At 40.5% G+C, this 13,091-nt stretch overlaps 1 protein-coding gene across 6 annotated transcripts in view; it reads right to left on the reverse strand.

Moving 5' to 3' along the window:
* The window catches only part of CREB5 (cAMP responsive element binding protein 5), a 253,736-nt gene that overhangs the window by 191,763 nt on the left and 48,882 nt on the right, over window positions 1-13,091 (reverse strand). For 4 of the 6 annotated variants that reach the window (XM_071805002.1, XM_071805000.1, XM_071805003.1 and 1 more), the window contains 2 exons: window positions 9,493-9,537; window positions 8,821-8,942 (listed from right to left, as the gene is read on the reverse strand). In XM_071805002.1, coding sequence (XP_071661103.1) covers window positions 8,821-8,942; window positions 9,493-9,537 — 167 coding nt within the window. The remainder of the gene's footprint in view (window positions 1-8,820; window positions 8,943-9,492; window positions 9,538-13,091) is intronic. The other 2 variants (XM_065832853.2, XM_065832854.2) reach the window with 1 other exon arrangement.

Raw genomic sequence — 13,091 nt, forward strand, 5'->3', positions numbered from 1 at the left:
ACGTGAAAGAAACCCAGTCAGCATAAGAGCTGTTGCTGTTTTGAAATCTTCTAACTACATCCATTTAAGCAGTAGACGGAATTATAAACAAACAATAAATCAATAAATTATTAGCATTTGAATTTTGGCAAGATAAAAAAAAATCTGTAGGGGTATAATCAGCAAATAACAGGAAAGATCTGCAAGTAGACCCACCAATTAATGATAAATAGGACTTGGCACGGAATAGCTTCACCAATGTGGATCTCATTAGATGGCCATGGAACCTGTTCCCACAGCAGCCCTCTCTGAATGAGGGAAAGGTGAGGTAACCGAAATGTCAGCGTACCCACCCCTTGCAGCTCTCGGGCTCTGGGATTATAACCACCTGGGCCAAAATGACAACCTTATGCTGTGGGAAGACCATGTCGTGGTTCTCCAGTCTTTAACCCACAGGCTTCCTCAGCCCAGCTTCTGGACCTTTGCTCCGCAATTCCATCTTGACGAAGGTGACTGAAAACATGCAGCTTCACTTGCCTCCTCTGTTCACCTTGCTTTATTAATGATACCTCTTAAAGAGGGAAGTGCCTCCAAGCAAGAGATATCACTTAAATAGATAAATAGTTCACACACCAGGCAGGGGGAAGGAAGAGGGGGAAGAGACCCTGCCTTATTAGACTAGAAACAGACACACCACATTATTATAATACAAAGAATCAGCATATGGTTCTAATAGGCTTTCTTAAAATGATTTATCAGCTGTGATTAAACCCTCGACCAGCATGTCTATCTTCATAAATAAAGTAAAAGTGCACCTTGCTCTGAAATGTATCAGCAGTATCTTATTACCTACCCAACCATATAGGTTGCAGCCCACTCTGGGGAGCAAAGAGCTTGTGTTTAATAGCAAAGCGTATGCTCTAAAGAGACTGCCAAGATTATTGGGCTTTACCTAAGAGATAGACTTATAAAAATGCCACTACAGGAAAGGTTTATCCCTTCATCATGTGCCATACGGCCCATGCTGCTGAAATCTGAACTGGTAACAAGAAAGCTGGGCCATTAAAAACATTCATAGGAAGAGCAAGGCAAAATGCACAACTATGCGATGTTGTTGTGGAAGAAATGTCAGAATGAAATCAGGCAGGCCTCCTTTTTTTGGGGATAGCCAAAATATACAAAACACAACAAAAACCCAAACATTACAAGAGGGTGACTCAACTTCTTTGGGAACAGAGACAATAAGAAGCAGAAGGAAAGTGAACTGTCCTGACTGAGCTCTGCAGGGTGATTCATCAGCTGGAATTCAGAAGAACATGGAAGGATTATGGTTAGGGAGGTTTAGCTCAATCAAAAACGTATGCCCTCAAGAATTGCCTTTCCACATGATATAGGCACTTACTGCTGGAAAAACATTCAGGTCTTCTCTCAGACTATGAGAATCTAAATCCCTAAAACCATTCAAACACAGTCCCTTGCTACAGAAGAAGATAAGACAGACCTGCTTGCCAGCAGATGTTGTAAAGGCAGCAATGAGCCTAAGTTGAAGCCCATTCCTCAGAATATTTTTGCAGGGTCATGTTATGAACTCTGTTGTTATGTTCTTTTCCACACCGTTTTGCAGAAAGTGTCCCTTTGGTAACACAGTTCAGTGTGGTAGTTAAGTGCCCAGACACAGCTATACGCTCAAAACAGGACTCACAAAGTCAGGAAACTAAAGTGCCAACTGCAGAATTGCCGTCTAAAATATGACATACTGCCCCATATCTGCCACGAAAGCACTACAAGTCAAGAAAAGCAGTTAAAATACAGCAAACCTACCCATCTGGAGAGAGGAGGAGAGCATTCTTCCTGTCTTTAGCAACACTGAACAACAGCTGATAAATCTTTAACGCACATGGTTTGTGGGATGCCCTGTGCTAAGCCTGAGGAGATATGGAATCAATCCGAGGGCCTGCCACAGACTTCCTGTGCAATTTTTAGCACATCACTTGGGCCCAGATCCTTTATGGTAGCTCACTGATTCACTCCCGCTTTATTTCAGTGAGAGTAAGGCACCAAAATGCCTTTGAAGATGTCTACCAATCTTTTGGGGCCACAATGCTAAATAAAGATACTTAGGAACCAAAAGAGACAGAAAGCCACTTGCTTGGCAGAACAGTGGAGAGAACCCAGTTCCCCTGCAACTCTCACTCCACATCTGTGATTCCTTCAAGATCTTGGTGTCTCACTATAACAGAGCTTTGGAAAATGACATCCTCTGGAATCTGTTTTTCCTCGGAAAACAAGAGACAAAGCATCTCCCTTCTCCATAAGAATGCTGCAAAAGTTAATGATTAAGAAACGGAGAGTTTTATAAACCAACAGTGATTGCATAAAGCAAATTAATAACCTGATACAATTACTGCATATGAAAAAGCAAAATAACGCATTGGAAAAAGTATGATAGAGAGTTAAATGTATCTTTACAGTATGCAGAAGAACTGCTATGCTGTGCAGATGCTCACATCTTCACGCATACAAAATGTCATGTTTAGAGTGTAGGAACTATTATACCAAAATCTTTGAATATGGGGTGATATTTTGGACTTTGAACTTAAGAGTTTTGAGCTATCACCTTGACAACAGCTTAACTGATTGAAAAAGTAACAGCTTGAAGTTATTATTATACAATACCTACAACAACAGTACCCTGGCCTTTAAGCACTACATTAACATAAATCATTCCTCATCTTATTTTCTATCTGCTATAACGTACACACCATATAAGATACTCCACCTCAGACGGTAAGAATTCAGAGGGACCTTTGGCTTGAAAGCAAGAATTACCATTCCGGCATCATGTTTGGACAAATGCAGGACAAATGCAGGTGTGTGTATTTATGACTGTATAATTTAAGAAAAATAATTAAAATAGTAAGCATTTAAACATAGGTCTTTGCTTTCTTCATTGTACAGACTGTCAGTCAATGACAACCAAAAGCTCTCCATGAACAGGCTTATGAGTTTGTTTGTATTAATTGAAGGGGAAATTCAGCTGTTTCAGAGCACTTGCCTCTGAAATGTCTACCAGTACACTATTCTGTTTCATCTCTACAACCCCACTGGGGTTTCAGAATATTCACAAGGGAAGAGCAAAGCCAACGTGATGCTGTAGAGGTAGGACACACACATTCAGGAGTCATAGTGAAGTCATACTGTTATACACCAGCACACTGCAGCATTGATACCACCTCCCACAAGACTACACTTAAAAGGAAATGAATCTGCAGATCTCCTGTCCTGCCTTATCAGAAAACTAGACAAAAAAAAGAAAAAGCGCCTATTATTGAACCATAGCTCTGTGTTGCACATAAATCATGTGAAGGGGAAAGTCAGGTGGGTGAGAGTATTTGTTTTTCCATAAATTGCCAGTGTTGATTTTGTAGTCCATCAGCCAAGCCAACCACTGTAATGAACCCTTCATCTCTTTTCACCTCTTTCACCAACACAGTGTATTTCCAACATTATTATATGCATCAATACAGGCCTCCAAAACCCAAATACCTATAGTATATGCTATATTAATATACTGTTATTTTTTCTTGCCATACATGGGTCCCGTATTATTTTAATATCACCCTTTCCTGTCTAAGGTGTGCTATTTACTCTGCTGTTAATTTCAGCTACTGTTGTGTCAATGATTAAATGTAGGAACAAACTTTCTGCTTTGGTGGAATGATGGACCAGATTGAAATAAGATATGATATATTTTCTTATATCAAATTAACACGGCTCCTGCAGCTTCTCCTACTGGGAAGGTAAGAGGACTTCAAAATGGCATTTGCTGCAGATGAGCAGCATGTCTCCCAGGGCCTGCTTCTCTATCCACATCAGTAGATAGGATAGGACCCTTTTTTAGTTGGTTTTATCCTTCACTTAAAATAAGTCTCTGAGAAAGAAAAACAGCAGCAAACCGCACCAAGTCTCTGCAATACAAGAAATGCTTATTGGACATTCTTATTTAGTCAAATTTAGGGCTACTAATTTGGTATTTACTTTTTATCTCCTGTTGCAATGTAAGAGGTTTCCTTAAAAAAGAAAAATACTTAATCAAAACCCATCATGTTTTTTTCTGTCTGCAAGCTTTTCAGAAGAGAGGAAAACCTGCAGGTTAGGTATACATTGCATTAAATTTCTACACCCTGTTTAAATGAAGTGAATATTTCCACCAAATTACACCTGCTCAACAGAAAAATTCTATCATTTCCAGCTTGCCTTGAATTAAATCATCCTACTCACACTCACAGGCTACAGAGCAGATCTATGACATTCAGCAAATATCTGCAAGAATTTTCTTCTGGAGGTCTGAGAGTCACTGAGTTCAACAGGAGATGGTGAGGTAGTATAAATTTGACACATGCCATTTTATCTACTTTCTTATGCTGGTAGACATAAATCTACTCTGGTACATACAAGGTAGAAGGAGAGCATGGAAGGTACAAAGCAAATTTATATCTTTCAAATATGCATCAAACTGTAGTATCATCCCCTGCTTAACACAAATGAATTGAATATTCATCCTTCCTAGTCATTCTGTAGACTGAGCCTATTCAACCACCAAATGCCCTACACTTGGTTTACATCTTTGTTTTTTGGTTGTTATTGCTTGTTTCCCTTCACTGGCCTACTTCAATTTTCTGATGCTTTTTTAGCAGTGATGTGCCTGCAGTGGGATAGTATACTTAGAACAGGAATATTAAGTCATGTAGAGAACTTGCTGGCTATGAACTTCCTGAACTGACACTAAACAACACACATTAAAACCAAGCCATTTCCCTGCCTCATTTGCATAGTTCACATATTATCTTGCTACATTGAGCACTGGTTAGAAGATTTCAAAATGGCAGGATAAGCCTTAGAAAGTGACGCATCTAAACTCTAGTATAGGGAGAACATGATTTTTAAAATTTCCTCATGCTGAAAATAGTCAACTCACTATTTCTAAATACTACTCAATGTAATACTCTACATGCTACACTAAGCATATTTTTACTCTTTCTCATTTCACGCGGAGAGGTCAGGCAAGATGCATTTTAATGAAGCAAGTCCAATTAGTTGTTCAGAAACAGATTCTGACTTTTCCCACCTTCGACATTTTTCCCTGAGACCCAACCTTAATGCTCAACAAGATGGAACAACAAGGCCTATCCAGCAGCAGCAAAGGTCACGTTTGCACGTATAACCTATTACAAATGTTTTGGATAGCTAATACTCTGACCAGTGCAAACCTAAAACCTGCAACTAGTAGACTAACATGATCATCTGAGCTGCCAGCACTACCTGCCCTGTTGACTTGGGTTGCAAATTCTGTCAGGGCAGAACTGTAAATTACTGCCTACCTCAAGCTCCCAAGACCTTTAATATTTACACTTCTGCGAGTAGAAATATAGTATAGATATGCATTTACTTGTACTAATTTTGATGGCGAATTTGGCAGGTAGCACGCTTGTGTCAGGAAGAGTGCCATCAAGAAGATGCAAAAAGCCTTTTTCTGATTTGCTTATCACTTGCTGATCTATAGCATCCTCTGCATTTACATTTAGGGACTAGACCTTTCTCAAGCAAAGACTTCCAACTAATATTTCACAGTATAAGCAACAGAGGAGCCAAAACAAACTGACAACCCCGCTTCCAATTAAAACTTTACTTTTCTAACTTCATTTCACATCCTAGAGGTCATCATCATTATTATTACTTGAGTCCACTCAGTCCTCAAGCAAAGATTAATCCATGTATATATGAAGAGATGGTCCTTGACAGATGAGGTTACAGTCATAAGATGTATCAAGTACAAGAGGCAGAGACACTACTCCCATTTTACACGAGTAACTATGGTAGAAAGATGCTAAGTGATTTGTTCATGAATAACCAGCTAGGATATTAATGCAAGTGTTTTCCCCTCAATACTGTCCTTACAAAAAAGGCACACATGGTGTCCCTAGAACTGTACACTCAGCACTTCATAGCTAATATGGAATGTCACCAGTCCACGTAACCAGCTTAATCACAAATAATTCTCATGGATTATCCATGGGCTCCCACTTGGAAGAGAAAGAGGAAAAAAACAAAAAAATGAAAGAATGCAGCTAATTGGACTTTATTCTTTGAGATTTCAAATGATGACTCTCAAGGACAAAAAAGAAAAAAAAAAAAGTGTTTTTCTCTCACAAGATTTCAGTGTCAAGCTGTGTGCTAAGCCACAGTGATGTACCAAAATAAACAAAACTATTTCTTCCAGAGTACAGAGAAACTAACACAACCAAAAATATTTTTGGAAGGCTTTTCTGAGCCATGAGTAAGATTTCCATGCTGCTAGTATTAGTCTCCAAATGTTGGTAGGTCCATTAGGACAACACTGCATTGCACTCATATTCCAGGGAGAGGCTGTTAGAAGCATTTATTTAGTGATAGCTCCAGCCGGAGGAGTCCCTTTCTGTCGTGGCCTTTGTCTCCTGCATTCATGTAAAGCCCTGCTGGGGCCTGCTTCAGATTCCTATCTGACAGTCAGTCGGTAATGTAAGAACAAGCATACAGCAGACTAATTGGAAACACAGAGCAAATGTTACAGGTTAGCTAGCCAGTGGGACTTTTGCTTTTCGTTTTTCTCCCCCCTTTATTTCTCTACTGATTTCCTTCTCCCCCTCAGCCCCCCATCACTGCTCCCTGGAGATCACCAATGGCAGCTGCAGGGGTTGGTAAAAGAAGGGCAGAGTAAGACTTTCCAGAGGCTGTTTAACAACTGGTATTATCAGGTAACCTGATGCCCTTGTCTATGTTTTAATCAGATTGTGCAGCTATCCTTTGTGAGCCGAAACGGACTCTGCAACATTAAGCGTGTCAATCTGTGGCTAACTGCACAGCACGCCACATCAGCGGATATCTCCTCATCTCCTACTCCTGCAAAAGCAACACTGTGCAGAAAGAACTGCTTCAGAATCCTCTAATTCACAGAGAAGTAGGAACCTACAGAAATGTTCTTGATTTTGGCCTAGTCTTCCCTCTGCAGAAGACAAGAAACATAGTATTAACAAGTTAAATCTAAGATTAGACACATTCATCTCATTACATGGCTGTTTCCTAGCCTTTGTCCTGCACACAAAGCTTTGAGGGTCAGTCTGGGCTATTTTCCCAATCCTTGACCAAAACTTGGACTCTCTCACATTTGGACACTCTTTTTCCTTGCTCAGCATACCACACCGCAGCCTCTCTCCTCCTCTAGCTGTCTCAGGCTCTTTCTGTATGAGCCACAAACACACCATCCTTTGACTCCCTTCCCTATAAGCCAAAACCAATCCACTTGTAGACTCCCTTCCCATCTTCTTTCTAGAAGCCTTGTCTCCCATTCTGTACCTCAGCAATCAGCTTTATCTCTCCTTTTGGAAAAGCCTCCTTGGCCATTTACTTTGCAGAACTCAAGATCTCCAAATGCTGCTATATCCAGATTTCACAAGCCCCAGCAACACACTTATGCCTCACATGTATGAATTCTGAGTTGGAGAGCAATCACAGACAGGCAAAGCAAATGACACTACACAGCAGCTATAAAAAAATGGTACCTATTGAGGAAGCACTTCAATTGGAGGCACAGACACTCTGAAAGGCAAAATAATGTTGAGGCAAGCTAAGGAGAAGTGTCCTCTGGCTTTAGCACTGTGGCTGCTGCATGATCACCTTTTCCTACTTTTACTCTACAGTCCTGGTTAATGTTCAAATTAGACAAATAGAGACTACCGTGAGAACTAAGCTAAATAACACAGTGTTCAATAATTGGGGAATTCCTATGGCAAGGGACGCATTACCTAAGAATTTCCAAGAGCTGGAGAAATGAGAGAGGAGAAAACAGAGGCACAAAAGAGAACATTGTGAAGGGTAGCCACTGGGCAGGTTGTTGGAGGGCAGCAGGGAGCAATATGCTCCTCTAGGAAGCCTCACATTACTCAGGTGTTTTAGTTCTCAAAAGAAACCAGAACTTTGGATGCTTATTTGAAAAGTTAAAATTTCACACATTACCTCTTGCTGGCCTCCGTAGTGCATTAAGCTCTTTTACAATTCCTTGAAAATTTTAACAGCACTTTAGGATCCCTCAAAACAATAACAAACTTTGGGTACAGGAGTACGCTTAACACCGTGCAAAGTGGCCTGTATAATTCAACCTTAACTTACAAATACTGAGACTAAAAGAATACTAATTGGAAATGGGATGTGTTATCTACTAGGTATTACAAGTTAAAGTTTCCCCCTTCAATATGAATACTTTATAAGAAATACAGAAACATGATAAAGCTGGTAATGATGGCAAATATACCCCGTTGTGTTGCAGAGAAAAGAACAAAACCTCTCTGTGTGTGTGTATGTATGTAAAGTAAATGTCTCCTTATAACCCACATTCCCCTGTAATATATTTGAGCAACTTTGCAATCCTTACTTCAAAGATGATATACTTTTCCCAAGCCTCTCCCTAAAGAGGTGTGTGGTTTGTATTATAGTTTACTTAAAAGCAGAGGCTTGGAATCAAACCCTGGCAAACACAGTTACACACTTTTGGAATATTAATGCTGGTTTTTTGCTGTTTTGTGGTGGAGTCTTTTTGTTGTTGGTTTGGTTTGAGTTTTTCTGGGTTGTTGTGGGTGAGGTTTCTTGGTCAACTGCTTCAATACTTCAAAAAGCATGTCACAACTTACAGTGCCACCTAGTTTCTAACCAAAAGGTTACTACCAGGTACTGTCTGCTTTCACAGAGTATCTTTTAATATTTTAAGGAACAAAATGGGATGGAAAGGTTTGGTGTACTCACACTCACCCTTTTGTTGTTCTCTTCTTCTTGTGCCTTCCTAAACTCGTGCTCGAGGGAGCAGTCGATGTCGTTGAAGAGGCCCACTTCCTCACAGTTCTTCAGAAAGCGTGTTGGAGTAGGAGTCTGATCTGAGAATATGACAAGAAATAACCACTGGTATTTAATATTAAAAGGAGAGGGAGACAGCTAATTAGTCTTCCAGGAAAAGAGAGGTTCTAGCTACTCTTTCCATGCCTTCCCACCCCTACCACACCATCACTAAAAACAAACCACACAGCACTGAATTTCAACACTACGTGCTACAGGCAGGCAGTTCTTGCTAACAGTGTCCAAAAACAGGCAGCAGTCATCATTCAACCAGAAAGACAACCGGTCAGATTTTCACAGGGCACATAACACAAGTGCACATTCTTAACCTGTGCAAATGTTCATCATAACTGTCTATAAACATCCGATAAGAGGTGCATGGCAAAACAATGCAAATGGTAATGCACATTTACACCGCAGCATGCAGATAAGTGCTGCAGATATGCACTGGTTAGTGCCTTCGGGTGCTTGAAAACCACCTCAAACATATACATAATTTGCAAAACACATGAAGTTAGCCACAGTGAGAAGTTATTCTTCTAACACAATTTTTGAAAAAAAGAGTGAAACAACATTTAGAAAAGTTCTCACATGTTACATTTTGACCACAAAGAAGTGTCCTTATGTGTTCTATACCTAGAAGTGTTGGTAAATACAGATAAGCCAGGAGATTTTGACTCAAATTTTTTTTTTTTTTTTAATGCATGCCTTCCTCTCTAGGAAATTTTTGCCTTCTCAGAAACAATTCGGGGGAGGATAAGATTCTATTTAATGTCACATGCAGGAGGAACTCAAGAAGGTACAAGGTTTTCAGCTGACTTTCCAAAAACCTGCAAGACATGTGAGCTAAATTGCCCTGAGGACTGCAGTTTCAGTGATGACCTCGGCTGGTCTTTCTTCAGGAAGTGAAAAATCAAGCCCAAACTTGGGAACCAAGAACTCCGCAAAGGTCAGCTCTGGGGCACCTCCATTCATTCCAAAGTGAGTTCTTAACTATATCACCTCAGCTTCCTCATCTCACCCTCAAATTACAATACAGAACCATATTAGCAAAAGCAGGGGAGAGTCCAAATGGTCCTGTCAGATTTACACACATTAAAAAAAAAAAAAAATTCTATTGCACATTAGTTTCTTCTTCCCAAGCCCCCATTCCAGCTCATGATGCTTTGTACTTAATTTTATGGAGAGACTGGACTCACTCTCTTTGAAAAATCATCTTCTGCATAGGCATTGACAACCACCCTATTGTTTGAAATTCATTGTTTAAGGAATGAAAGCTCTGTCATACTAATCCCAGTTACCCATATTGGGCCAATTCTGATCTCAGAAAAAAAGCTTCCCACTTCACAGAATCACAGAATGTTAGGGATTGGAAGGGACCTCGAAAGATCATCTAGTCCAATCCCCCTGCCAGAGCAGGAACACCTAGATGAGGTTACATAGGAAGGCGTCCAGGAGGGTTTTGAATGTCTCCAGAGTAGGAGACTCCACAACCCCCCTGGGCAGCCTGTTTCAGTGTTCTGTCACCCTCACTGAGAAGAAGTTTCTTCTCAAATCTAAGCGGAACCTCTTGTGTTCCAATTTGAACCCATTACCCCTTGTCCTACTGTCGGTTGTCACCAAGAAGAGCCTGGCTCATCCTCATGACACTCACCTTTTATATATTTGTAAACATTAATAAGGTCACCCCCTCAGCCTCCTCTTCTCCAAGCTAAAGAGACCCAGCTCCCTCAGCCTTTCCTCATAAGGGAGATGCTCCATTCCCTTCATCATCTTCGTTGCCCTGCACTGAACTCTCTCCAGCAGTTCCCTGTCCTTCTTGAACTGAGGGGCCCAGAACTGGACACAATACTCCAGATGGGGTCTCACCAGGGCAGAGTAGAGGGGAAGCAGAACCTCTCTCAACCTACCAACCACCCCCCTTCTAATACACCCCAGGATGCCATTGGCCTTCCTGGCCACAAGGGCACAGTGCTGGCTCATGGTCATCCTGCTGTCTACCAGGAGCCCCAGGTCCCTTTCCCCTACACTGCTCTCTAATAGGTCACTCCCCAACTTATTCTGGAACCTGGGGTTGTTCCTACCTAGGTGCAATACTCTACACTTTACCTTGTTATATTTAATCAAATTTTTCCCTGCCCAACTCTCGAGCTTTCTGGCATGTCAGCCACTTCTCCCAGCTTGGTGTCATCAGCAAACTTGCTGATAATTCCTTCATCCAAATCGTTGATTATATTGAATAATACAGGCCCCAGTACTGACCTCTGAGGCACTCCATTAGATATAGGCCTCCCACTAGACTTCGCCCCATTGACCATGACTCTTTGGCTTCTTCCCTTCAGCCAGTTTGCAGTCCACCTCACTACTTGGTCACCCAGATCGCACTCCCTCAGTTTAGCTGTAGACTCCCTCAGTGAGTTCTGGAAGAAAAATTTGGTTTCTCACATCTAGCTAAGCTGGGTCAAGTTCTGATATTTTCCCCTTACAGGGAGCAGTTACCAGACACAATGAATTTTACACAATCAGCATAAAAACACACTATGACCCCTAAATAAAAGGCAGTACAAAAGCAAAGCATGCCAGAGGAAATGCAGTTTTCACTGGGAAACTAAGGGGGAGGATCAGCCTTCTCCATTAGAAAGCCAGCTGAAGCCAGTTTCCAGCTGTAGCAGGTGTGGTCCCACATGTTTCCCCTTCTCAGGTAATCCAAGGGCAGACACACTCATTTGCATTTATATTTCTAATGGAACATATTGATGAAACATAAAAAGCAAGTCTTTAATTCCGCTTTATTTCTTTTGGCTTGAGCATCTTACTTGTGAGCTTAGAGGAAACAAAACTCAAGTGTTTGGGAATGCACACAGATTTACCCATTAGCTAACTACTTTATTGTCAGAGTCAGAAACATAAGACTTTCCAAGGATCTTGCAAGAACTCAGCACAAGGAACCAAGTCAACAAGGTGCTGACACTGATGGGAACTGAGGACACTCATCACTTTACAGGTCTATATCTTACATAAGTACTACCAAACTAATCTATAGGGTAACCTCACTGAACTCAGTAGATTTACACCCAGATTGTCTTTGACCCTTAGACTGGAATTTCTACTGGAAATGAAGTGCACTAAAAAGCAGGAGAAAGAGATTTTATCTCCAAAAAGGATTAAATATTACTTTCGTGAACACCATGATTGCTTTGCAGAAAAACAAAGCCAAGCCTTCCTGAACATGAAGAGCATGTTAGTATTTGAATGCAAGGCAAATACAGGAAATATTTTATTTTCAGAAGTGGTATACCCATATCAAATAAACAAGGTATCAATTTTGTCATCAAGATGAAAAACTAGGGTTTCATAAAGAAGTTGATGGCACTACTTCTGCTAAAAATAAAAAATCCTGTTGGTTGGTTTGTTTTTTTTTTCCAGAGTTACTTGATCCCTTAATTTGGGCCGGTAAGGCAGAAGAGAGTATACTAACATAGATAAGGCCTTGTTATTTTTCACCAAGGCACACAGCTGATCCAGAAATCAGGCATTACTACAACAGGCTTACATTATGTCAGCGGCAACTTCATGGGTAACAAGGTGGTTAAAACAGACAGACCCCCTCTTCTCCCAGTCAGGGAGGGAATACCATCAACCATCCAGCCTAAACTTCATCCACAGACCTGCCGGAAGCCAGTTAAGCCAGATATAAAGTAAGAACTGTCTTTTTACCTTATAATACTGCATCCTTCAACATTCACAGAAACCACAAGTCCATAAAACCTTTGTGTTTGTATGAAAGCAGCACTGATAGAGATCCAGACTTTAAAATGTTGAGACTTTACATAGTATAGTAGTCACACTGCACATTGACTGCACCCACTGGGTTCAGGGCTCAATATATTGCTGTCAAAACAGCAGCCCAGGAAATGCAACATTAGCTTACTATATAGAGACTTTATTTGAATGTGTTTTGTAAAACTACCTTGGATCCTAGAGTTTCATCCCTCAAAGCACGAATGAAAACTTTAAAGTATGATACCAGTTAAGAAAATACTAGAGAACCAAAGGACAGTTATGTGAAGTAAGCTTTCATTTGGGGGAAAAAAAAAAAAAATATATATATATATATACATATATATATATATATATGTATATATATATATATTCAGTAAAAGATATCTAACAGCACAGCCCCAAAGTGT

The sequence above is a fragment of the Patagioenas fasciata genome, chromosome 2, assembly GCF_037038585.1.
Source record: "Patagioenas fasciata isolate bPatFas1 chromosome 2, bPatFas1.hap1, whole genome shotgun sequence".
Classification (NCBI taxonomy): Eukaryota; Metazoa; Chordata; class Aves; order Columbiformes; family Columbidae; genus Patagioenas; species Patagioenas fasciata.